We start from the raw sequence: 27,637 nt of genomic DNA on the forward strand, positions 1-27,637 counted from the left end.
AAAAAGAGAAAAACTCTCTTTGAAGTCCTGGGTAATTTCACATTTAGACAGCCCTGCTATTAATTACAACTTTTCTCCCCAAACCCTGCCCTTTGGGGGGGGGGGGGCTTGTGTATGTCGTACGTCACAAAGGGAAAGGAACACAGGCCTCCTCTCACGCGCTTCCTTTGTACATTTTAGATTTCGTGCTAATAAAAGATCCATTGTGTATGAAAAGCTCAGAGATAAAAGATGCCCCAATGTCAATGTTCTGTCAGGAGATTGATCATCGTAGGACAGGCAGAATACGCTCCGTGGGTCTCACTAAACCTGAACATCAAAAGGATAATGGCTGCAGTCATGTTCTTGTAATCATTTGCACATACAAAACAATCGTCACACGCAAAAGAAGGAATTATTTCCTTTACGGGCCTCGTTTAAGAAGAGTCTGAACCTAATTTAGGCTTCGTGTACAAATTACCCCCCTGCACCCTGAGCACAAACATATTGTTAGCTGGTATGTGCTTGTTCCATAGCATTGCAATACCAAGGGCATTAATATGGAGTATGTCTCCGCTCTCCTATGTAATATGGTCCACGTCTGTTGGAGGTGCAAAATGGCAGCCAATTATTTACTAACGCTTCATTGCTAATACAAGCGCCTTGAGTCCTGTTGGAGAAAGTGCGCTATATAAATAAAACTTGCTAACAGATGTTTACACATCACAATAACAGCAAGTATAGATGACCAGGCAGCTCTAGTGGGTGAGGTACTGATGGACTGGCTTGTGGTACCCGGCAGTGGCGGAACTCCCAGAGGCAATGGAGTCATCTGCCGCCGGGCTCCAGGCTTAAAGGCCCACTGGCTCCACTGCCTCCGATGTTCTGCTTAGTGCCGCTGCCGCACTCTTATTCAGCAGCGGGCGGCTATGTTATGCAGCAGCGCAGGTGGGCGCCCCCCTTGTATCCTTGTGTGCAGTGGTACGGGTGGGTGGCCCCCCTCCCCCATAGCCTTGCGTGCAGTGGCCGCGTTGCCGATCCTCCCTGTCACTTGGCTGCTGGCTGGGGCGGAAGTACATATGTATGGGCAGTAGGATGGAATGTATGCATTTTCTACCCTTATACTCATAGGCTGGATTCTATAATGCCAGACATTGTAGAGGATTTCAGGAATGAGGATGGAAATGAAAGATGACAGAACTATGTAGGGCCCCAGGTGGACGGATCTAGGGAATGTTTTCCCTGCAAACGGTCTACTCCACGGCCCACAGATGCTCACAGTCTGGTAATGAGATCCAGGGAACCATGAAACACTTCCTGCACCGGATATTATTCTGCTGTACAGATCTATAAACCACAAGACAACCAACACAGACCCAGGACCGGGCGACATTATCCGGGCAGGACTCCACAGATGGAAATGATCTTCAGCCTTTACTATAATACTCTAAATATAAATATATATATATATATATATATACATGTATATATTCATATCATGCTACATTACTTCTAAATGCACAGCACGAAATATGCACATTCCACATCATCTGTTTTAATGAAAGAACACACTTATGTTCATGTTCAAACCTATTATGATGCCCCGTGACCCCTAGGAACCGGCCGGAAACCTTTGCTCCAGGCTGAGAATTTGATTCCAGTGACCTCCCCGACTAATTGTAAGAGAATGTCAATTTCCATGACTGCGTCTAGAATTCTCATTTATGTTCTGTACACTCAATGGCCCTTATTCAGGTTCATTCGCTCCCCTGCATGCGCATAGTCAGTTATGTGCAGCCGCTATGTGTGAGCGGTCACGGCGAATAGATTATTTGCTGGCACACATCAGTTTGGATGGGGGGGGGGGGGGGCGTGGGTTTGCGGGCCTGCAGATTCGCCCATGAAAACGCGACGTTAAGAGTGTCAGGAGCCCTCCCGCTTCCTGTACAGGCACTCGCAGATGTAAGACACCAATGAAGTGTCTTACATTTGCGAGCGCTTGAAAAATCAATCGATGGTCCATGATTGTTGAATGATTTTGTGTAAACCTGAATAAGGGCCAATATACAGCTCTGGTAGCACAGTGCAGATAGCAAATGACCTAACAGGGAGCACTGATAAACCTGGCATGCGTAACAATACCTGCCGTTGTCTGTACAATAAAATCAATACCGTACGGACTGACACACGGAAGTTATTCTTCGTAAAAAAAGTTTCTAATGTAATATTCTGTAACCGCGTCTCACTGAATACTGTACCTGAACTTTTTGTTTAGTAATTTCCTAATATTTACATGTTTCCCTCAGTTCTATAATGATTGCTGATCATAAATATTTAGCTCTAAGTCCAGACTCGCTGCCACTTGCCCTGCGCTTCACAGCGTCACCAGGATTTCTTGGAACCGGCGTCTCATGTGGTTTCAGTGGACCAGAGGCCAGTAGAGCCCAGATATGACTCTTTTTACATTGTAAATACCACATAGTATTGGTTCCAGATGGCTATCATGAACCCGCTTTGTGTGGGCAAGTAGAAAAGATGAGGCACTAGAGACCAATGATTTCTCAGGCTACGTCTGGCTGTGTAGAGGGGAAATACGTAAATATATAAATAGTGGTTTTCAGAAGACCACCATATCACACTTGCCCACCTGACCCTCTCCATGCGGGAGAAAACTATCTGTTCCTGGACTTCCCTGGTAATGTATGATTGCTATAACCTGTGGGAGTTAGGTAATTGATAAGAAAGGTATTTCACCACAGGTGATGGCAATCCTACATTACCAGGGAAATCCAGGAACAGAGCATTTTCTCCCTCATGGAGAGGGTCAGGTAGGCAAGTATGCTTTAGATATATTGGGCATCAGCTGTGTTGCACATCTGATGCGATATATATGTGAATGACGCACTTTACAGATATATCGCTCATACGCACTGGCCGATGGTGCATCGATATATATGCCAGTGTATACCCAACTTAAGTAATTAAATAAAGACACTAATTTGACAGAAACTGTTAGCCAATCTATTAAATGGCATTTACTGTAAAGAGTATGGTGGCAAAGAAAGGACGTCCAGAATCAGCCAATACTGCAATGTCCAGGTAGACATAGCAGGCGGATACTGCCCTGAGTGCAACCCTAACCATAAACATGCCAACGCAACCAAAGGTATTCACTCACCCTCTACCGACACTACCCACCCACACGGGTGATGCTACTGCCCCCCCTACCCCCGGCACCAAGGTAATACAGCTTACTACCAGTCAATGAGGGGAGCGCAACTAAAAAAAACAGATTGCACTTGGACTGGTGACCTGCCGTTCTTTCCTGCCACTGTAAAACTAACGTACAACCCCAAAAAATACTCAAAATACAACAAAGTGGCCTTCCCCTTTCTCTCTCTAGGGGCAAGATGTACAAAGCCTTGCAAAAAGATATAAAATGGAGAGTGATACATTTTCAACTGATCAGACACTAACTGTCATTTTACAAACCCAGCCTGTGACATGACAGTTAGGATCCGATTGACTGGCACTTCATCACTCTCCATTTTATCACTTTAAGGGCCAATGCTTCAAAAAGTAATACAATGGAACGCAATAAACAAGCAGCCAATCAGCTCCTAACTGTCATGTCACAGGCTGGGTTTGAAAAATGACAGGTAGGAGCGGATTCTTTATCACTCTCCATTGTATCACTTTTTGAAGCTTTATACCTTTGGCTCTAAAGGCCTCTATACCTTTGTCCGAATTTCCTTAGGACAAGTATGACCTAATTTCCCCCAACAACACCCAAGGAGGCTCACATATGATCTGGTACTTGATGTGCTATTCTTACATGAGATACATTGCATGTAATACTCCTGGGGAGATGAAGGAGCAAGAATTTTTTAAAAAAGTGCCGCTAACTATGAGGTAAATCCAGGCCCAGTAAGGGGCAGAAACACCAGTAATACTGTATGACTATGGGGTAAATCCAGGCCCAGTAAGGGGCAGAAACACCAGTAATACTATATGACTATGGGGTAAATCCAGGCCCAGTAAGGGGCAGAAACACCAGTAATACTGTATGACTATGGGGTAAATTCAGGCCTTATAAGGGGCAGAAACACCAGTAATACTGTATGACTATGGGGTAAATCCAGGCCCAGTAAGGGGCAGAAACACCAGTAATACTGTATGACTATGGGGTAAATCTGGGCCCAGTAAGGGGCAAAAACAACAGTAATACTGTATGACTATGGGGTAAATCCAGGCCTAGTAAGGGGCAGAAACCCCAGTAATACTATATGACTATGGGGTAAATTCAGGCCCAGTAAGGGGCAGAAACACCAGTAATACTGTATGACTATGGGGTAAATTCAGGCCCAGTAAGGGGCAGAAACATAAGTAATACTGTATGACTATGGGGTAAATCCAGGCCCAGTAAGGGGCAGAAACACCAGTAATACTATATGACTATGTGGTAAATCCAGGCCCAGTAAGTGGCAGAAACACCAGTAATACTGTATGACTATGGGGTATATCCAGGCCCAGTAAGGGGCAGAAACACCAGTAATACTGTATAACTATAGGGTAAATCCAGGCCCAATCAGGGGCAGAAACACCAGTAATACTGTATGACTATGGGGTAAATCCAGGCCCAGTAAGGGGCAGAAACACCAGTAATACTGTATGACTATGGGGTAACTCCAGGCCCAGTATGTAGTAGAAACACCAGTACTACTGTATGACTATGGAGTAAATCCAGTAAGGGCTATTTCACACACTCCGGCTCCTGCCGGGCAGCGAAATCCCGCACGGCCAGGAAGCCGTGCAGCACACAGCAGGTTAGAATGGAGGGGATGGCCACAGCCCGGCAGCCGTCCCTTCCAGTGGTGGGATCCGGCTGCAACCGGGCGGCCGGTCCGTGGCCGTCCTGTCTGAATGGATACAATCGTGTCCATTAGTAACTACCCCCCCATCTCATCCCGGATTATTAGATTAGATCTGACTCAACTGTTTGTCCAGAAGCTGCAGGCGACTAGATAGAAGTGATCTGTTTTCCTGGCACTGGTTCCTTACGTACAGCACGTGCTGCACACATCAATGTAGAGGCTATGGAATGTGCACAGTTTAGTGTATGGACTCATATGGGAACCATTTATATTGTCCGTTTTCCCTCTGTCAGCACATTGCAGCACATGGCAAACAACAGCACTGCACGCTTGTTTTTGTGTGAGAGACCATGGACCTGCCATAAGCACGTATAGTCTTTATTCAGAATACCAATATAGAATTTCCTTTACATTGTCCTAGCAGAGAGGTGGACAAAGTGTTCCTAACCAGCTGAGGAAACAGGAGTGCCCAGAGCAAACCCACCCAAGCACAGGGAGTATGTACAAACTCCTCCAAGCTACAGTCAGGTCCATAAATATTGGGACATCAACACAATTCTCATATTTTGGGTTCTAGACACCACCACAATGGATTTGAAATGAACCAAACAAGATTTGCTTTAACTGCAGACTTTCGGCTTTAATTTGAGGGTATTTACATCCAAATCAGGTGAACGGTGTATACTAGGAATTGCAACGGTTTCTATATGTGCCTCCCACTTTTTAAGGGACCAAACGTAATGGAACAGTCGATTAAATTTCATGGACAGGTGTGTTCCCTCATTATTTTATAATCAATTAAGCAGGTAAAAGGTCTGGAGTTTAGTGCAGGTGTGACATTTGCATTTGGAATCGGTTGCTGTCAACTCTCAATATGACATCCTAAAGAATTGTCACTATCAGTGCAGCAAGCCATCATTCGGCTGAAAATCAAAAGCTGTCGCACTTAGTAAATATGCACAAATAACTACAAATAATACGAATGTCATAGTACATGGCTCTTTTAAAATGGGCCCCCCAATTTTTAATGGCAGCCCTGACTGAAAAGATGATTGTGTTTAATTCCCTACATTGAACAGCTGCCTCGTTAGGAGTCCAACAAGATAACGAGCACTGACTACAGTATGTGCAGCCCCCAGGGCTCAGTAACTGACACCGAGGTGTAAATGTTACACTAATAGCAGTGGCAATCAGGCACTTTCTCCCACTGTCTAATGGGCACTAAACACATAAGTACAATGGAGGGAAATTGATCCTAATGACCTTCACAGATAATAAAACACTTTACAGTAACTCACCCAGAGAAGGCGAGACCCCGGTCTACCTCCTAATAGTAACTGATGAGACCCTGATCTACTTCCTACTAGTAACTGGCGAGACCCTGATCTACTTCCTACTAGTAACTGGCGAGACCCTGATCTACTTCCTACTAGTAACTGGCGAGACCCCGATCTACCTCCTACTAGTAACTGGCGAGACCCCGATCTACCTCCTACTAGTAACTGGCGAGACCCTGATCTACCTCCTACTAGTAACTGGGGAGACCCCGATCTACCTCCTACTAGTAACTGGCGAGACCCCGATCTACCTCCTACTAGTAACTGGCGAGACCCTGATCTACCTCCTACTAGTAACTGGGGAGACCCCGATCTACCTCCTACTAGTAACTGGCGAGACCCTGATCTACCTCCTACTAGTAACCGGCGAGACCCTGATCTACCTCCTACTAGTAACTGGCGAGACCCTGATCTACCTCCTACTTGTAACCGGCGAGACCCCGATTTACCTCCTACATGTAACCGGTGAGACCCCGGTCTACCTCCTACTAGTAACTGGCGAGACCCCGATCTACCTCCTATTAGTAACTGGCGAGACCCCGATCTACCTTCTACTAGTAACTGGCGAGATCCCGATCTACCTCCTACTAGTAACTGGCGAGACCCCGATCTACCTCCTACTAGTAACTGGCGAGACCCCGATCTACCTCCTACTAGTAACTGGCGAGACCCCGATCTACCTCCTATTAGTAACTGGCGAGACCCCGATCTACCTCCTACTAGTAACTGGCGAGACCCCGATCTACCTCCTACTAGTAACTGGCGAGACCCTGATCTACTTCCTACTAGTAACTGGCGAGACCCCGATCTACCTCCTACTAGTAACTGGCGAGACCCTGATCTACTTCCTACTAGTAACTGGCGAGACCCCGGTCTACCTCCTATTAGTAACTGGCGAGACCCCGATCTACTTCCTACTAGTAACTGGCAAGACCCCGGTTATCGAAAGACTTCGCATTCGCGCAGATCGCAGTACGCACGAGGCCAAACATCTCCGAAAATATGCGATGAATTTATTTGCAAGTTGACTGACAAGAAGCCGCCTTTTGTGGGTGTCATCCGGACGTTTTCTGGGAGTGTCAGAAAAAACGCAGGTGTTATCAGGGAGGGCATGTGATGTCAGCTCCGGCCTCGATCAACCTTGATTCTGTTGCGCAGTTGTGGCAGGGTAAGGGATATGCAAACTGGCACAGACTAAGACATTCAGTGCGATTGGATTTGCTGCTGGCCGCTGCACGGCGAGATTTCGCAAGCCATTTGTAGACTTACATGGGCGGTGGCTATCTGATCACAGGGCTCTGCTTAATCGTCCATCAGCGATCAGGTCTGAGTAAGGCCCTTTCCACAATGCACCATTGGGCCAAACATCCTGTATTTTACATGTTTACTAAGAATCCTGTTTGTCAAATGAATCCAAATTGGACAAAAATCACAGCGTAATAGACTTAGGGCAGTATTCAATGAGAAAAATTCTCTGTGTTTTATGGCGAGTTTGTGCTTTTCTCGCGTTGGACGGAGACTTTTGCTCTCCAAAAGCGAGCAACCCTATTCAACGTGCACTTCTCGCCATCTTTCTAAGTGATTTTCGCCGTGTCTCTCTGTGTAGCAATTCTCCATCTTTTCATGGAGAATTGGAATATGAACTTTTACAATAAAAGGTTTTTTGTTTTAATTTTGGTGTAAAAAAATCAGGAATTTTAATCTGTGAAAGGGCATGCTATTTTTATTCATGTGCTTATAGCACATGAATATATATTTAATAAAAAAAAAATATATATATATATATTTTTTACACAGAGCAGCCAGCAGGGGGCCTGGGAGCCGAGCTGCTCATTAGATATTCATATATTCACTGCACCCGATCATTACATATGCACAATCGGGTGCAGTGAATACCCGGCCCCCTGTTGGCTCTCCCGGGGGGGGGGCAGCCTGTGCTGCCTGGCTCCCGGGGAGCCCACCTCCCCCCCACATACGTTCTGGGGCAGGCAGGGAGACTTCCATCTCCCTGCCTGCCACCGTCCTCGGGCTCCCTGCGGCGTCACCTCATACGCCGGATTGGCTGATACTCGCCGCGAGGGGCGGCGAGTATCAGTCACATTGAATAGTGTATAAAGTGCCGTGACGGAGAATATCCAAACATGGAGAACCTCTGCAAAAACACGGCGAGTGCATGGCGAGCGAAAAAAAACGCTCGCCATGCACGGAGAATAATCACATTGAATACTGCCCTTAGTAAATAGGTATCTGTGGGCATCGGGTTTGTCTGTAGAAATGCACAGATCAGTATGATCTGAGTAGGCTTTATTGTACTATCCTGTAAATAACAGGTTTTCAAATGTACTAAGTATATTGCCCCCACCTTCCCCCATAAAGCATAACCAGCCCTGGAGGTCTGAGCCCAATCAGCAACTGCTCCTATAGCAGCATCTGCTGATTGGCTGAGAGGGTCTGACTCTCAGCCAATTAGCTCTTCACGAACCCAACTGTTTCAGCCCGGTGCTGGTTTTTGTAAAACCAGGGGGGCCTCCACACTGGTATTCCCTCCATTTTCCATTACCAGGCCAGGTACACAGGTTCGGGGCTGGTAATCTTTTTTGGGGACCGGTTCACGCAGTTTCTCTACTTTGAATCTTTTATTTACAATCATTATAAGACACCATAGTCTGCACATACTGATCGGTGCAGTGATAACGATCCCCTGCAGACCAGATTCATACTTCTATCGTTCAGCTGATTCTATTGTGAAGGAAACATCTGAAAATAAGTGTACGCTAATATGACTCTCGCTGTCCTTATTTAACTTCTGTCCAAATTTAGCTCAGACAGAAACCTCACACGCTACCCCCATGGGAAGGAGAAATGTTTCCAAAAAGCCTTATACTGTATACTCAAACAAAACTTTTTAAAGCACAAGTTCTGAGGAACCAACATACTCCAAATATATAGTCCGCTCCAGATCTAAGCTAAACGCATCTGCGTGGACGGTGGTCTCAGACAATTCGTTTCTAATTGTCATTTTTTAAACCAAGCCAGTTAGGAGCTGATTAGCCAGTGATAAAAAAACAGACAATTTATCACTTTACCAGGCTTAATAAATCTGCACCTCAGTGCTAAATACTTGTGTTTCTTTAAATCATATAATATTGCAGCACTAACCAGTATTAGTACTAGCTCCTTGTGTCTTCTGTAATCCATATACTAGTTATCTAGTACTAGTAAGCCTGCCCGAAGCAAATGCTTCGAAAGCTACTCTGCTACTTTGTGATTGCCTCTGTGTTTGTGCATGTGTGAGAGAGAAAGATGTAGTTTCACTCGCTGCCAACAGATGGCAGTGTTTCGGAGACACAGAACAGACACTAGGTGCCGGGGCCATGATTCCACTTCTATGGGCTGTTGCCGAAGCAGCCCATAGAAGCTGGCCGCATGCGCAGTACAGAGGTTTGTACTGCACTGGCGCATGTGCAGTCAGGCTCGGACTGGCCTGGCGGGGCACCGGGAGATTCCCCGGTGGGCCCCATTCAATCGTAACCCCTCCCACTTTTCAAAGGGGGAGGGGCCGCCTGCCGTCAGCTACTGATGTGAGTGTACCTCGAGTGACGAGTGACGAGTCCGTCCTCTAGGCTCTACGCGGTCGCGCGGCATGTTGTGGGTGGCGGCGTTGAGGCGCAGGGCGGGCTGAGCCTGCCTGCCCTGCGGTGATTGACACAGGCAGCCAGGTCACGTCACAGCAGGCGGCAGCTGCTGCCGCTCGCTGGGCTGGGCATCATCGGCGGACGGCGCCGGCGGAGTAGCGCACAGACAGTGCGTCACGTGACTGCGTGTTGACGTCACACGCCGGCCGACGCCACGCCGCCCAGCCCCAGACGTCCACACTCCGCAGCCGCCCCGCCCGCATCATCAGGTCAGGTGACACTCCAGTGACACCAGAGACTGTGGACCTGCCCGCGCTTTCTTCCCGCGCTTGCTTCCCGCGCTCAGCCTCTATCTGCAGGCAGCCTCAGCCAGCCTGCACCAGATCAATCTGGTCCTGGGCAGAAACCCGTGACCAGTCACCAGACTCCCGCCAGAACTAGTGCCACCCGCCCACCAGTACTATAAATAGCAGCACCCACTGCAGCAGGGGCTCACTCAACAACGCGTGACCTGGCTGCTGGCTTCAAGATCAAGTGCTGCTGTGCTGCCTTCAACCTTGGGTGAGTGACTGCCTGGCACTGGCAGACTGTCACTGCCTACTAGCTTTTTTTTTTATTACAGTCTGAATTGATGGCCTGCCCTGGTGCTGCTGTTAATTTTATTATGGTGTTTTAATTACAGCAGAGAGAGCAGTTAGAGAGATATTTAGTAAGCTTGCCCCCCTGTCTGCCTAGCCTAGGTAGGGAAGGTCACTGGCTGGCTCAGCCTCAGACCTCAGTCTGTTCTGTTGTGTCTGTGGTGTAGTCACAGTGTGCTTGATATTGGTGCTTTAGACATTGTCAGACCTAGCTGTTAACTGTATGCAGTATGAGAGTCAAGAAGATACAGTTTTGTAATTCCTGGCTGCTAAACAAATTTACATTTATTATGATGATTGATCTGGTCACTGGTGCTGTAGCCAGCAGGGGCTATCTGACTTGGCTCAGCCAAGTCAGATAGTCCCTGCTGGCTGCAGCACCGCACCAGATCAAACAACTAGGTTGATTAGACTTTAATGGTGCTTTTAAGGGATTAGCTAGGTAGCCAGGCTCAGCAGCAGGTATTTAACTGCCACTGCAATGTTGCCCCCCTTTCTTGTCAGTGGCACTGTGACTAACCAATGCTCTGCCAGTCTGCCCACACAGTGAGACAGAATCTGTTTCATTGCAGATCCAGCATCTCCAATTTGGAGAAATTAAAGATGCTGGATCTGAAATGAAACCGATTCTGTCATTGTGAATTTACCAACTGGAAAGGGGTCCACTCTATGGTGCTTATTTCTTAATGAGACCCCATGGTGACAGTGAGTACATGTCACGGTGTGTGTGTAAAGTGCTTTCATTGTGTGTGCTGTGCCGTATTAGTGCTTTGACTTGATGGGCAGGCAGTTGACCAAGGGCGGGGCCCCATTATAACCCTATGGGCGGCCCAACGCACTGCATACCTCAAATAGCCTTAACAAGAGATAAATGCAAGGGGGATAAGGAGAGATAAACGTCCAGCCAATCACCTGCTAACTGCCATGTTACAGCCTGAGCCTGTGTTCGAAAAAAATCATTAAGGAGCTGATTGGCTGGACGTTTATCTCTCCTTATCCCCCTTGCATTCATCTCTTGTTAAGGCTTAATACATCTGCCTATGTTTTTTTTAAACCCATCATTTGAAACCTATGTTGATGGGTCTACGACACTATACAACAAATGTTTTTAAGTGATTTTGAATACTTTTTTATTCCCTGGCCTGAAGTCATCTGAAATTTCAGTGTCATAGATTAGAAAGTTCTCATGCTGAATCTCCCTTTATGAATCTCTGGCCCAATCTCTCCGTGTGTAGGGCCCTAAGATTGTTTTATCTTTGCTCATACATGGTACATTTTAGCAGGTATCATTTAAGCATCACAAGCCTCTGCCAGCCTCCTCATCCGGCCTCTGCCAGCCTCCTCATCCAGCAGCCTCATCCGGCCTCTGCCAGCAGCCTCATCCGGCCTCTGCCAGCCTCCTCATCCAGCAGCCTCATCCGGCCTCTGCCAGCCTCCTCATCCAGCAGCCTCATCCGGCCTCTGCCAGCCTCCTCATCCAGCCTCCTCATCCAGCCTCATCCAGCAGCCTCATCCGGCCTCTGCCAGCCTCCTGCGGCCTCTGCCATTCTGGTTTACACGGTGACTTCTGGTATGTGTGTAAATTGCTGTTGAATAGGGAATGATCTGAATGATTACATGTTTCAACCTCCTAAACATTCTGATTTCTATTTTCAGCTGGACAATCCTACTTTTTGGGAAGCATCACAAGCCTCTGCCAGCCTCCTCATCAGGCCTCTGCCAGCCTCCTCATCCAGCAGCCTCATCCGGCCTCTGCCAGCCTCCTCATCCAGCAGCCTCATCCGGCCTCTGCCAGCCTCCTCATCCAGCCTCCTCATCCAGCCTCATCCAGCAGCCTCATCCGGCCTCTGCCAGCCTCCTCATCCAGCAGCCTCATCCGGCCTCTGCCAGCCTCCTCATCCAGCCTCATCCAGCAGCCTCATCCGGCCTCTGCCAGCCTCCTGCGGCCTCTGCCATTCTGGTTTACACGGTGACTTCTGGTATGTGTGTAAATTGCTGTTGAATAGGGAATGATCTGAATGATTACATGTTTCAACCTCCTAAACATTCTGATTTCTATTTTCAGCTGGACAATCCTACTTTTTGAGAAGCATCACAAGCCTCTGCCAGCCTCCTCATCCGGCCTCTGCCAGCCTCCTCATCCGGCCTCTGCCAGCCTCCTCATCCAGCCTCCTCATCCGGCCTCTGCCAGCCTCCTCATCCAGCAGCCTCATCCGGCCTCTGCCAGCCTCCTCATCCAGCAGCCTCATCCGGCCTCTGCCAGCCTCCTCATCCAGCAGCCTCATCCGGCCTCTGCCAGCCTCCTCATCCAGCAGCCTCATCCGGCCTCTGCCAGCCTCCTCATCCAGCAGCCTCATCCGGCCTCTGCCAGCCTCCTCATCCAGCAGCCTCATCCGGCCTCTGCCAGCCTCCTCATCCAGCAGCCTCATCCGGCCTCTGCCAGCCTCCTCATCCAGCAGCCTCATCCGGCCTCTGCCAGCCTCCTCATCCAGCAGCCTCATCCGGCCTCTGCCAGCCTCCTCATCCAGCAGCCTCATCCGGCCTCTGCCAGCCTCCTCATCCGGCCTCTGCCAGCCTCCTGCGGCCTCTGCCATTCTGGTTTACACGGTGACTTCTGGTATGTGTGTAAATTCCAGTTGAATAGGGAATGATCTGAATGATTACATGTTTCAACCTCCTAAACATTCTGATCTCTATTTTCAGCTGGACAATCCTACTTTTTGAGAAGCATCACAAGCCTCTGCCAGCCTCCTCATCCAGCAGCCTCATCCGGCCTCTGCCAGCCTCCTCATCCAGCAGCCTCATCCGGCCTCTGCCAGCCTCCTCATCCGGCCTCTGCCAGCCTCCTCATCCAGCAGCCTCATCCGGCCTCTGCCAGCCTCCTCATCCAGCCTCTGCCAGCCTCCTCATCCGGCCTCATCCAGCCTCCTCATCCGGCCTCTGCCAGCAGCCTCATACGGCCCCTGCCAGCCTCCTCATCCTGCTTCTTCTGGACTCATCCAGCCTGGGTTACACCTCTGGTATGTATTATGTCTCAATCATGTTTTTGTAAAATATCAAAAGCTTATTGGTTGGTACTTTTTCCATTTCATAACTGTAATGCTAACTATACAATGGTATGGTTTGGCTTCTTTTTTTTCCCACCAATAGTGAATGGCAACACCATCAACATATATTTTATGCGATCCTGTGACCCGTATAGGTTCAGTGCAGTTTATAGGGGGATTGGCTGCCACTTCTCCCCCAGTCAGGGACTTATTATAATCTGTGCTCAGTACACATTTGTTTGTAAAATGTCAAAGCATGTGCACTGAAGGCGGGGCTGGGGCAGATGTAACATGTGCAGAGTTAAATTTGGATGTTTTCTTTTTGTTTCTGTGCAGGGTAAATACTGGCTTTTTTTTACACACTCATTTTATATTACAGTTTCAGCACACCCCACCTGAAGTGCACATGGTTTTGGCCATTTTACGAACAAATTTGGACTGCGATCAGATCAGAATTAGGACCTAAGTTCTGTTTTGCATAACATGAATTGAGGGTGCCATGTGACATTTATTCTTGCAGCAGTACATTGTGGCATATTGTTAACTTGGGCCACTACAATGTGACATAATATACTTGAGCACTGTGGTATAATGTAACCAGGGCACTATTATGGTACATAACCATTATGGTTTATAAAATAGGGCACAACTATACTGCATTAATTAAGTAAATTTTGTCAAGATAAGTTGCTCTAGAAGGAGGAAGGGGTGATGTGGATATTTAGAAGATATATAAAGAATTAGTTAATGGGGGACAGCATTGGATATCTGTCAATGTATCTACATATGGCCTATTTCATATGACAAATAACACTGTTTGTATTCTTGCTAGGCACTATAAAATGTGTTCAAAGAAAAGTTCTTCACAAGACAAAGAGGACTTGGCAAAAAAGAAAAAATATAAAAGTGGCTCTGTAAAAAGACTGCAGGCTTCACAAAAGAGTCTTAAAGAAGCAGGACATGCACCAGGCCAACTGAAGCTATGGCAGCCAAAGAACATCTGTGCAGATGCTGCTGGAGAATCAACGGGTCAAAATGTTTCTGAAGGAACAATAGAAAAGGAAGCTGCAGCATCAGTATTAAGTGCCGGTGAAATGCCATCTCTTGAGCCAAGTGAACCTGAATGCTCCGGAGAAAACATCGGTACTGCCAGCGTCACTGAAGCCCAGGCTGAGGATTCAGACGGTTCGACAGACTGTGAGATATCATTTACCATTGTTCCATCTTTATCTGAGAACTGTAATGTTTTTGATGCGCCTGAAGTATCATGCAGTATTTCTGTTAAATTACATTTTATGAAAGCTCATCCTGTGCAGCCATCTTCAGATGCTACCCATACACTGCCATTCCAGGCACATAAGGTCTACTATAGGCATGTACCTGGAGGAAGTGCCATTCAAAGGAAATGGTTGTCTTATTGTCTTGACAGTGAAAAAATGTTTTGTTCCACATGTATGGCATTTTGTGGTAATAGGAAGAGTAATTTTATTATTGGATGGCAGGTTAATAAGGACCATGTTTATGACAGAGTTAGGGAACATGAGGAATCTAACCTGCACCATGTAGCTGTGAATGCATATTTATCTGCTGACAAAAGAAGTGACATCGAAACTTTAATTAATGTAAATTTAGCCAACAAAAAGAGAGAATTAGTACAGCACAATCGCATGGTAATCTGTCGATTGATTGCTATCATACTATACATCGCTAGGCAATGCCTTGCTTATAGGGGGAAGGATGAGGCTGCTCATACATTGTTTGACAGTGAAGTCAACCATGGTAACTTTCTGGAATTGGTTCTACTTCTAGCCAAATTTGATTCTGTCCTTGAAAAACAGATTGAGATAGCAGTAGCAAAAAGCAAGGCCAGGAAAAAACGTCATGAAAGGTCTAAAGGAAGGGGAGGACTCGTAACATTTCTTAGCAAAACAACCATTAACAAATTGATCCTAATAATGGGAAATATGATAAAGGAGAGAATTAGCCACTATGTACAAGATGCTGTGAAATACAGTGTGGAAATGGATAGTACACAGGACATAGGTGTTGTTGAACAATGTAGCATTATTTTAAGGTATACCAAAGATGGTATGGTCTATGAGAGACTCTTTGGTCTGGTTAGTGTCCAAAGTACAACAGGTGAAGCCTTATTTTCAGCTCTGAAGGAGCGACTACAGAGGTTTTCATTGACCATAGGTAACGTAATTGGGTGCTCTTTTGATGGTGCTGCTAACATGAGTGGGTGCTACAACGGATTACAGGCACACATCAAAAATGAATCATGTAAGGCTGTGTACACTTGGTGTTATGCACACATTCTAAATTTGGTAATTGTAGATATTACTCAATGTGTCACTACTGTTAAGTCGTTATTTGGGCTTCTGGAGAAAACAGCATGTTTTTTTTCTGAATCCTACAAAATCTGTGTGGGCAGAACAGGTATCCAAACAACGACATGGGCAGGAAAAACTTTCCAGGCTAAAGAAAATTGGTGACACACGCTGGTGGAGTAAACCTAGGGCATTAGGTACAATTTTTGGGTCATCTTTTGATCAATCTAATGAATTGTACAGCATCTTACTTTATTGTCTGGAGTACATTTCACTATCTCCACAGTTTGAAAATAAAATCACTAGTGAGGCAAAGTACTTGCTCCATGCTTGGACAAGATACGAAACACTACTTGTCTCCTTTCTGTTTATGCAGATCTTTGAAATTGTGAGTCCAGTTTCAGACTATCTGCAGACTGCTGGTCTTGATATTTTACAGGCTTGGCGAATGGTTGGCATTGCAAAAAATCAGATTCAGAAGCTTAGACCTTCATTTTCTAAACTCACTACAATAGTAGATTCATTTATTGAAAATATGGATAGTTCTCTTGATAGGCTTTCTGTTAGTGCAGAAGTTGAGAATAGTCTGCCACAAAAAAGGATTAACAAAAAAAAAATGATGCCTGGTGAGTTATGTCAAGATGATCCTATAGCAGACTCCCTTAGAGCTTTTGAAATTAAGACCTTCTATGTTGTACTTGATCAAGCATCTGAGAGTATTGATAGAAGGTTTTCAAAGAATGAAAGTATCATTCGGGATTTAAACTACTTTGACCCTAGGCAGTTTGAGCAAGTGAGGCAGAGAGAGATCCCAACAGAAGCTCTGAAAACAGTCGCTGATTTGGCCGAGGTAGACGTTGTTCTACTTAAAGTTGAGCTGCTTAATTTTGTGGAGAATTATTCCGCGCTTAAAAATCCAGATTCTCCACAGGTAACACATGTTACTGGAGAAGAATACGATGATGAGGACATATTGCCCTTGGATATTAAAAATAATGCATGTGAAAACTGCCTGATCTGTTGCTACAGGCTTTTGTATAATCATAATTTGCACTCTGCTGCATATACAAATCTATTTGTAGTTTACAAAACTCTCCTTACATTAGCTTGTACACAGGTATCTTGTGAAAGAGTTTTTTCTAAACTTAAAATAGTCAAAAATCGACTGAGATCAATGATAGGACAAGAACTGTTAGAATCATTTCTGCTTCTCAATATAGAAAGGGACATAGCAAATAGCTTTGTATGTGATGAGATCATTGACAAATTTGCACACTCTTCTTCCCTCCTCAAAAACCTCCTTCTTTAAGTTTTAGTTGCTGTTCACTAAATACTGCAGCAATACCACTCAAGGATGTGAATGAGGCAGAATATGCGAGTAGTTTCATAGTCACAGTACTGTAGTGCAGTGCAAGTTTCTTTACCGTCCACATGTCTTTTTCAATAAATGTAATGTATACATTTTAGGGGACTTTTAGTCACTTATTTGGCCTATTGGGCCATCAGCTGTTGTGACCAATTAGTCAGTTTTCATAATTCAGGGTACTACTGTTTGTTACAGGATAGCAATAAACCTTGTACTCCCTATCGGTAACGACAGGATTTTCATTGCTGGGTTCATGTGTTAGTGGTAGAACAGTCAATGTTCAGTTTTATATTCCAGGAGTTGCGTGCAGTCTTAGAATAAAAAGCACCCTAAACTGTAGTCTGGCCAGGCTTTAAATGGCAACAATGCTGTACTTCTTTTTGGTGCATACTGTCCAGTGTCCACGCTCTGTGTCCTCCTTATTTGTGCAAAGCTGTTTTTTTTTTTTTTTTTTCCTGGGGAGATTTTCCGGCCTGCAGGTCTCATAGTGATCAGGTACGGAGCATAAGTGTCTTGTTTTTTTCCCATGATCATACTATCACTTTTTATGCGTTACAACGCCTGACCTCTTATATCCGCAGCTTCCTCAAAGTGGTGATATGCGAGTAGTTTCATAGTCTCAGTACTGTAGTGCAGTGCAAGTTTCTTTACCGCCCACATGTCTTTTTCAATAAATGTAATGTATACATTTTAGGGGACATTTAGTCACTTATTTGGCCTATTGGGCCATCAGCTGTTGTGACCAATTAGTCAGTTTTCATAATTCAGGGTACTACTGTTTGTTACAGGATAGCAATAAACCTTGTACTCCCTATCGGTAACGACAGGATTTTCATTGCTGGGTTCATGTGTTAGTGGTAGAACAGTCAATGTTCAGTTTTATATTCCAGGAGTTGCATGCAGTCTTAGAATAAAAAGCACCCTAAACTGTAGTCTGGCCAGGCTTTAAATGGCAACAATGCTGTACTTCTTTTTGGTGCATACTGTCCAGTGTCCATAGGCGAATCTAGAATTATGGTAATGGGTGGTCCCAGATCTAGATATAACAGTAGGGGGACCTTTGCGCGGCGCAGCCGCGTGCAAAAAAGGGGCGTGGCCTCATGGGAAGGAGGCGTGGCATCACAAAAAGGGGTGTGGTATTACACTTTAGACCATACACAGTAATAATGCCCATTACACATTTTAGCAAACTCCGTAATACCCATTACACATAAAGCCACATGCCGTAATGCCAATTACACATAAGGCCACACACCATAATGCCCATTACACATTGTGCCACACATCATGATGCCCATTACATACTATATAACAAACCGTAATGCCCATTACATATTTGCCACATAAGTGCTGCTTACCTACGTGCTCATTGCTAGGGGGTTCTTGCTTGATGACACTATAGTACCCATTACACATGATGCCGCACACCATAGTACCCATTACACATGATGCCGCACACCATAGTACCCATTATACATGATGACGCACACCATAGTACCCATTACACATGATGCCGCGCACACTAGTACCCATTACGCATGATGCTGCACACATAATGTCCCTTACACATGATGCTGCACACATAATGCCGCTTACACATGATGCTGCACACCGTAATGCCCCTTACACATTAAGCCACACATTATGCGTAATGCCCCCACATAATGCCACTTGTAGCATCCCTTAAGCAATGCCCCCAAAAGTGCCACTTACTGTAAATTTTTATATGAGCCTTCACTGCTGCTGCAGGGAGAGATGGAGAGCGGTGAAGCTGCTTCTATGGGAAGAGGAGCAGAGCGCAGCGCAGAGCACGCTCCCACTCCCCTCCTGGTGTCCCCTCTAGCCGAGAGGACATTTTAAATATTGTGCACGCTGTTGTTGTGCGTGAAGCTGCAGGGGTGACTGTCATTGACAGTTGGGCAGAGAGCAGGGGGCTGCCCGGCTGTATTCAGAGCACTGCAGGTCACGGCTGTTTGAAATAATACCCCTTTCACAACAGAAAATGCAGGGATTTCCCCGGGAATATGGTCCCAGGATTATGCAGGGACATTCCCACGCTGACCCCTTATACACCAGCCTAGTCCCTGCATTTTCTGGTGCGAGGGGGAGAGACAACCACTCCCCTCTCCCTACTCCCCTTTAACCAACCAGCTATATCTTCGGAACCAACTGACCCATTTACATGAGACCAGTATCATATTGAAGAACTTTTGAGTTGGCTTCGAATGATTTTGGTCCCGTGAAACTGGGCTGTTTGGTTCCAGAGAAATCTGCCCTCAAAGAACATAAACAACCATGAAATTACATTTAAGAAATGAAAAAAAAAACGGTTTAACCTCAATATCCCTGGAACCAATTAACCCATATGAATCCAGCCTGGTATCAGATTGAAGGCCCAGCGATTTGGGTTCGACTGAGATCAACCTCGAGCTTCAGTGATGCCGAAGGGGGAACAGGTAGCCGTTGAACTGGGTGGGGGTCGGAATTAGCGTGTCCCATGTTATCCTATAGGAAAAACGTTCCAGCTTTGCCTGGCCATATCTCCGGTTCCCAGGGGGCTAGAGACACGGTGCTGGGCTCGTTGGAAAGCCCTGGTCCTCAGCTACAACATGGGCTAATGGGTGGTCCTGTGCACCCCCGGACCACCCCCTAGATTCGCCTATGCCAGTGTCCACGCTCTGTGTCCTCCTTATTTGTGCAAAGCTGTTTTTTTTTTTTTTTTTCCTGGGGAGATTTTCCGGCCTGCAGGTCTCATAGTGATCAGGTACGGAGCATAAGTGTCTTGTTTTTTTCCCATGATCATACTATCACTTTTTATGCGTTACAACGCCTGACCTCTTATATCCGCAGCTTCCTCAAAGTGGTGATATGCGAGTAGTTTCATAGTCTCAGTACTGTAGTGCAGTGCAAGTTTCTTTACCGTCCACATGTCTTTTTCAATAAATGTAATGTATACATTTTAGGGGACTTTTAGTCACTTATTTGGCCTATTGGGCCATCAGCTGTTGTGACCAATTAGTCAGTTTTCATAATTCAGGGTACTACTGTTTGTTACAGGATAGCAATAAACCTTGTACTCCCTATCGGTAACGACAGGATTTTCATTGCTGGGTTCATGTGTTAGTGGTAGAACAGTCAATGTTCAGTTTTATATATAGGTTCTAATCTTATTATTATCCAGGAGTTGCATGCAGTGTTTTATATCAGCCATTCTGTTTTGAAATATGTCCAAAACAGTGAGATAAAACAGCAATTATGGTTAATGTGTGCTTAAATTCAAATGCTGTCATTTATAATTTTTTTGTACCTTTGTGTATGTATATATGTATGTGTGTGTATATGTGTATATATACATATATATATGGTTGCCGGTATAAATAAAATATTTTATTGATATCCACTTTATCTCTGTAGTTATTTGAACATGTTTGCATGAGTGAAACTGGTCTTGTTTGAAAGGCACATTTAGTTTTAGTTATATACTATGCAATGGGGCTCCTTGGAAATTTAGACACTCCTCTCTGGTCGAGTGACCACGCCCCTTCAAAAAGACCACGCCCCTTCCAAAAGACCACGCCCCTTGGTGGGCCCCTATGAGTGCATTCCCCTGTGGGCCCTACATGCCCCAGTCTGACACTGTGTGCAGTACAAACCTCTGTACTGCGCATGTGGCCAGCTTCTATGGGCTGCTTCGGCAACAGCACATAGAAGTGAAATCATGGTCCCGGTGCCTGTATAATACAGATGAGAGGTACAGGGACTGGTGTGTGTGCAGTACGCACACGCAATCCCCAGGTTTAGGGGTTTACGCTCAGCAGCCCATTAGAGAGGCGTCTCGGAGGGAGGGAACACCTTCCAATGGTACTACGTTGATGACTGGCAGGTCGGACTGCCAATAAGAAGTCACTGCCAGTCACAGTGAAGCCAGTGCAGTTTCACAGACTAAGGTCGACATGCATTCGATCAACCACCGACAGTCGATATGGGCTTGGGTCGACACGGGCTTATGTTGACAGGGCATTAGGTTGACACAAGCTTTATGTCAACATGGGCAAGGTCGACAATCAAAAAGATCGACATGGGTTTTTCAGGGTTTTTTTTTTGAGCCGACATGTGCCGACAGGCGGTACTTCATGCCCTACCATCCACTAGGGCAGTGGTTCCCAAACTGTGTGCCGTGGCTCCCTGGGGTGCCTCGGGACACTTGCAGGGGTGCCATGGGTTGGTGGTCCAGAACCAATTCAAATTATTTATGATCAATTATTTATGGACAAAACCAGTGCTGGTGTCTGTCAATCATAAATATGTGTACAATCAGAAGCAAATCCTGCCCTTTACTATATAAATGAACTTAAGAAATGAATATAAACACAATCTACTTAATTTTCTATATATATTTTTGTTTCTAGGGGTGCCGTGGAAAAATTCTGATACTCTAGGGTGCCGTGATTCGAAAAAGATTGGGAACCCCTGCACTAGGGCATGAAGGGAGAATAAAATAGTGTGCCCAGCGTAGCGAAGGCACCGTGCCCAAAGTGAGGGTGAGCGCAGTGAATGTCCGTGTCGGCATTTGGGACAAACAAAACCAATGTCGACCTTTTTCAGGTATTGACCTAAGCCCATGTCGACCCAATGCATGTCGACCTTAGTTGTGTTGAGCCTTTGACCCACACCCTTCACAAGCCTTTTTTGTCAGTGTCGGGCCACACACGTTCAAATGGCAGTCCTGCTCCGTACTGTGCCCAAGTACTTGGTATTGCTGGAACCCTGTACTACAAGTCGCCGCTCTTGTACTAGGAAAATGTCATAGTAATAAGGATAATGAGAATGCACACTGGTGGTAGAGGGAATGGGAAGCAACATCTAAATCACCCTCCAACATCCCATCTCATTAACAGGCCCATTTATCAAACCATATTTGCGATCCCCCCTGCAGCGCCGCCGGCAGCATCCCCCATAGGTTTCTATGGGGGATGCGAAGCTGCCCGATGTATTAACATTGGGCAGCCCGGCTTCGCATCCCTGGGCTATCGCCATTCTGGGATGGCGATAGCCCATTGTAGCCTATGGCTGCGGGATCGCACTGCCGAGCTGGGCAGTGCGGTAAGTGGGGTCGGCGGGGGTCAGCGCATAACCGCGCATGCGCAGACCCCCCGGCTTCCGGGTCAGGGCTTCGCAGGGACGGGCTGATTTCGGAGCCCTTTCCCTGCGCCCTTACATTGATACATCCCGGCAGTACTGCACAATAGCGCAATACGATGTCCGGCGATGTCACAGCGCCGGCATCGCTCTATGATGATAAATGCGCCCCCATAACTGTACCAGAATAGAATATATACATCTTGCATATCAATGAACTGTGGCTACTGTGAGCAGTCTTGGCAAGATAACGTACATAGCTGCATTCCTCCTGGGAGACTGCGGAGGGGATGTCCCTTGTACTGTTGTTACGTGGATCACTAATCAGCTTTTCACTGACTGCATTTTGTGGTTCTAGAGTCATAAAAAAGTCATATAAAGCTCTGGGCTGGAGTTACTGTACAGGCAGGTTTTATACTGGCTTTATCTACTCTTTAGTCTACATTTTCTTTTGCTAGTCAGCTTATATATTAGTGGAGCGGGCATTGATTGAAATGGGGGTGGGGGGTATATAAGACGGGACCAGTGGCAGAACTTTGGTGAGTGTTTGGCCCAGATGCAAAAATATAATTTGGGTCCCACTCCTCCACTCCAACCTAAGTTCTCAACATGCCACACAGCAGTGGGCCGCTTAGTCCTCAGGGGCCACAATGCAATGCACCTGCTGCGCCAATGGTAGTTCCGCCTCTGGATGGCACCCATTTTGCAATGGGAGGGGTATACAACTTTTAGACTGAACCCCATATGGGGGAGGGGGGAATAACTGGTGGAGTGGATCCCATTTACTCAGGACCAGTGTGATGGGTTTTTTTTTTTTTTTATTTGAGGGCAAATGGGTGTTTTTTTTTCCTGTGGGGGCCCAATGTTTTTTTTTTTTTCCTGTGGGGTGACTGATGCTGTGCCTAAATTTTGTTTAGTGTGTTGCAAGTTGAAAAAGGTTGAAAATCGCTGGTACTGTATATATGAGGTACAGCGTTATGTGTGGAGAGGATGCCATGTATATATGATGTACAGTACTGTGTGTGGAGAGGATGCCATGTATATATATGAGGTACAGTGTTGTGTGTGGAGAGGATGCCATGTATATATGAGGTACAGTACTGTGTGTGATGTATATATGAGGTACAGTGTTATGTGTGGAGAGGATGCCATGTATATATGAGGTACTGTACAGTGTTATGTGTGGAGAGGATGCCATGTATATAGGAGGTACAGTGTTATGTGTGGAGAGGACGCCATGTATATATGATGTACAGTACTGTGTGTGGAGAGGATGCCATGTATATATGAGGTACAGTGTTGTGTGTGGAGAGGATGCCATGTATATATGATGTAGTGTAATGTGTGGAGAGGATGCCATGTATATAGGAGGTACAGTACTGTGTGTGGAGAGGATGCCATGTATATATGAGGTACAGTGTTATGTGTGGAGGGGATGCCATGTACTGTATATATGAGGTACAGTGTTGTGTGTGGAGAGGATGCCATGTATATGTGAGGTACAGCGTTGTGTGTGGAGAGGATGCAATGTATATGTGAGGTACAGTGTTATGTGTGGAGATGATGCCATGTACTGTATATATGAGCTGATTGGCAGGCTGTTTATCACTCTCCATTTTATCACTTTTGAATCTTAGAGAATCTGGCCCAAGATGAGTTACAGTACTGTGTGTGGAGATGATGCCATGCACTGTATATTGGAGGTACAGTGTTATCTGTGGAGAGGATGCCATACATATGTGAGGTACAGTACTGTGTGTGATGTATATATGAGGTACAGTGTTATGTGTGGAGAGGATGAAATGTATATAGGAGGTACAGTGTTATGTGTGGAGAGGATGCCATGTATATAGGAGGTACAGTGTTATGTGTGGAGAGGCTGCCATGTACTGTATATATGAGGTACAGTGTTGTGTGTGGAGAGGATGCCATGTATATAGGAGGTACAGTACTGAGTGTGGAGAGGATGCCATGTATATATGAGGTACAGTACTGTGTGTGGAGAGGATGCCATGTATATAGGAGGTACAGTGTTATGTGTGGAGAGGATGCCATGTACTGTATATATGAGGTACAGTGTTGTGTGTGGAGAGGATGCCATGTATATATGAGGTACAGTACTGAGTGTGGAGAGGATGCCATGTATATATGAGGTACAGTACTGTGTGTGGAGAGGATGCCATGTATATAGGAGGTACAGTGTTATGTGTGGAGAGGATGCCATGTACTGTATATATGAGGTACAGTGTTGTGTGTGGAGAGGATGCCATGTGCCATGTACTGTATATAGGAGGTACAGTACTGTATGTGGAGAGGATGCCATGCATACATGAGGTACAGTACTGTGTGTGGAGAGGATGCCATGTATATGACTTACAGTGTTATGTGTGGAGAGGATGCCATTTATATATGAGTTACAGTACTGTGTGTGGAGATGATGCCATGTACTGTATATATGAGGTACAGTGTTATGTGTGGAGAGGATGCCATGCATGTAGGAGATAGTACTATGTGTGGAGAGGATGCCATGTACATACCCTCCAACATGACCCATTCCATTAGGTACAAAATTCTCTGTTCCTGGACTTCCCTGCCAGTGACAGTTACAGAGGTTGGACTCACAGTCCAAAATGCAAAGAGGGGGGGTCACATCAACTGCCAGTGTGTCCAGGACAGTGATGTTTAAGATGGCAGTAGGTGTGGCTCCCCTTTTTGCATATTGGACTGTGCTGCAGCCCCACCTCTGTAACTGCCACTGACAGGGAAGTCCAGAAACAGAGCATGTTGTACCTAATGGAATGGGTCATATTGGAGGGTATGCATGTATATATGAGTTACAGTACTGTGTGTGGAGATTATGCCATGTACTGTATACATGAGGATCAGTGTTATGTGTGGAGATGATGCCATGTACTGTGTATAGGAGGTACAGTGTTATGTGTGGAGAGGATGCCATGCATGTAGGAGATAGTGTTATGTGTGGAGAGGATGCCATGTATATATGAGGTACAGTACTGTGTGTGATGTATATATGAGGTACAATGTTATGTGTGGAGAGGATGCCATGTACTGTATATATGAGGTACAGTGTTATGTGTGGAGAGGATGCCATGCATGTAGGAGATAGTGTTATGTGTGGAGAGGATGCCATGTATATATGAGGTACAGTACTGTGTGTGATGTATATATGAGGTACAATGTTATGTGTGGAGAGGATGCCATGTACTGTATATATGAGGTACAGTGTTGTGTGTGGAAAGGATGCCATGTATATATGAGGTACAGTACTGCGTGTGGAGAGGATGCATGTATATAGGAGGTACAGTACTGTGTGTGGAGAGGATGCCATGCATGTGTTTGATGTATATATGAGGTACAATGTTATGTGTGGAGAGGATGCCATGTACTGTATATATGTGGTACAGTGTTGTGTGTGGAGATGATGCCATGTATATATGAGGTACAGTACTGCGTGTGGAGAGGATGCCATGTATATAGATGGTACAGTACTGTGTGTGGAGAGGATGCTGTGTATATAGGAGGTACAGTACTGTGTGTGGAGAGGATGCCATGCATACATGAGGTACAGTACTGTGTGTGGAGAGGATACCATGTATATATGAGGTACAGTGTTATGTGTGGAGAGGATGCCATGTATATATGAGGTACAGTACTGTGTGTGGAGAGGATGCCATGCATACATGAGGTACAGTACTGTGTGTGGAGAGGATACCATGTATATATGAGGTACAGTGTTATGTGTGGAGAGGATGCCATGTATATATGAGGTACAGTACTGTGTGTGGAGAGGATGCCATGTATATATGAGGTACAGTGTTATGTGTGGAGAGGATGCCATGTATATATGAGGTACAGTACTGTGTGTGGAGAGGATGCCATGTATATATAAGGTACAGTACTGCGTGTGGAGAGGATGCCATGTATATATGAGGTACAGTACTATGTGTGTGATGTATATACGAGGTACAATGTTATGTGTGGAGAGGATGCCATGTATATAGGAGGCACAGTGTAATGTGTGGAAAGGATGCCTAGTGTGCAGGAAGTACGGTAGGTGCAGTGTATGGAGATGATTTCATGTATATAGGAGGTACAGTGCCATGAGTATGCCCAGTATGTAAAAAGTGCAGAGGGTACAGTGCAGAATGCACAGAGGATGCCCAATTTTTAGGGCACTATGAAAGCAGAGTGATGGTACCTGAAAGTGCTCCCCAAGCTCGTACACCTCTCCTCTGTATTCACAGCCAATCTTCTCACAGCGAGGGCAGCAGTCGGTGGGGTAGTGGCTGACATGCATGCACGCAGGTGGTAGGGCTGTGCACTCTGTCCTGGTGCAGGCTGGGCCCTCCGGGGTACACTCACACTGTGTGCAGTGATCTGAATCCAAAAAGTACCATTCTCCAACATAATACACACTGCCGTTCGCCTCACAGGTATTCACCTGGGGGTTTAGGGATAGGCCCGTCGCACTCATGACCAGCAGGCACAGTAATGAGGGTATTACCCAGCTCTCCACCATGATGCCCACCCTGATGCTGGCCATCAATGGAGGTGCAGAATAAGTGACAATTCCTATTATTCCCCAAACTTTGAAATCCTGTGCTCCCAAGCGTGTTCCCCTGCTGTATGATGACTCCCAGCCAAGCAGGCGGCTCCGTCACTTGCACAGGATAAAAGTGAATTCTTCACAATGAAATGTTCTTTTAGTCAGCCCAGGTCCCCCATAAGAACCGTCTCAGACCCCCTTTCTGTGCGGCTCCTTCTTGAAGAGCAGAAGTTTTTTGGAGCTCCTCTGTGAGTGTCTGCTGCACTTTATGACTCCTGGCTGTGGAGGGAGGGGGCTCCCGGATCTCATTACAACCTCATTCTTTTCTGCTCTCTGGGCTGGCTCTCAGCATGTGACCCGATCCCCCCCTTCCACTCAGAATGGGATGACAAACAGGGGCAGACACAGACGGCTAAGGGATGCCAGGCCGTGGGGCGGGGGGGGCACCTGGCTGCCCTGTTCTCATCGCACCTGACCATCCAGCAGTTAACCCAATGCAGCAGCTCCTCTGATGTGCCAGATAAGCAGAATCAGACGTCTCTGTGTACACTGCACCTTTTCCTGCTTCTCACCTGCTAATAATTAATCTTTTACTGAGCTGTCATATAATGGAAAGTTGAACAAATATCACTCGCTGGGGTCTATCATGTATCATATGTGTATATGAACTGTCAGTGTCAGACTGGGGGGAGGGGGGGTAAGGGCCCACTGGGAGTTGGGCGTCG

General features: G+C 46.1%; 1 protein-coding gene across 1 annotated transcript in view; it reads right to left on the minus strand.

Moving 5' to 3' along the window:
• Positions 1 to 27,404, minus strand: part of LOC146026631 (von Willebrand factor C domain-containing protein 2-like) — a 48,369-nt gene extending 20,965 nt beyond the window's left edge. Inside the window, exon 1 of the mRNA XM_083157449.1 lies at positions 26,565 to 27,404. Within this exon, the coding sequence (XP_083013575.1) occupies positions 26,565 to 26,909 (345 nt within the window). The 5' untranslated portion in view covers positions 26,910 to 27,404. The remainder of the gene's footprint in view (positions 1 to 26,564) is intronic.
• Between the last annotated feature and the right edge of the window lie 233 nt (positions 27,405 to 27,637).

Source organism: Crinia signifera, chromosome 8 (genome assembly GCF_055691185.1).
Source record: "Crinia signifera chromosome 8, ASM5569118v1, whole genome shotgun sequence".
Lineage (NCBI taxonomy): Eukaryota > Metazoa > Chordata > Amphibia > Anura > Myobatrachidae > Crinia > Crinia signifera.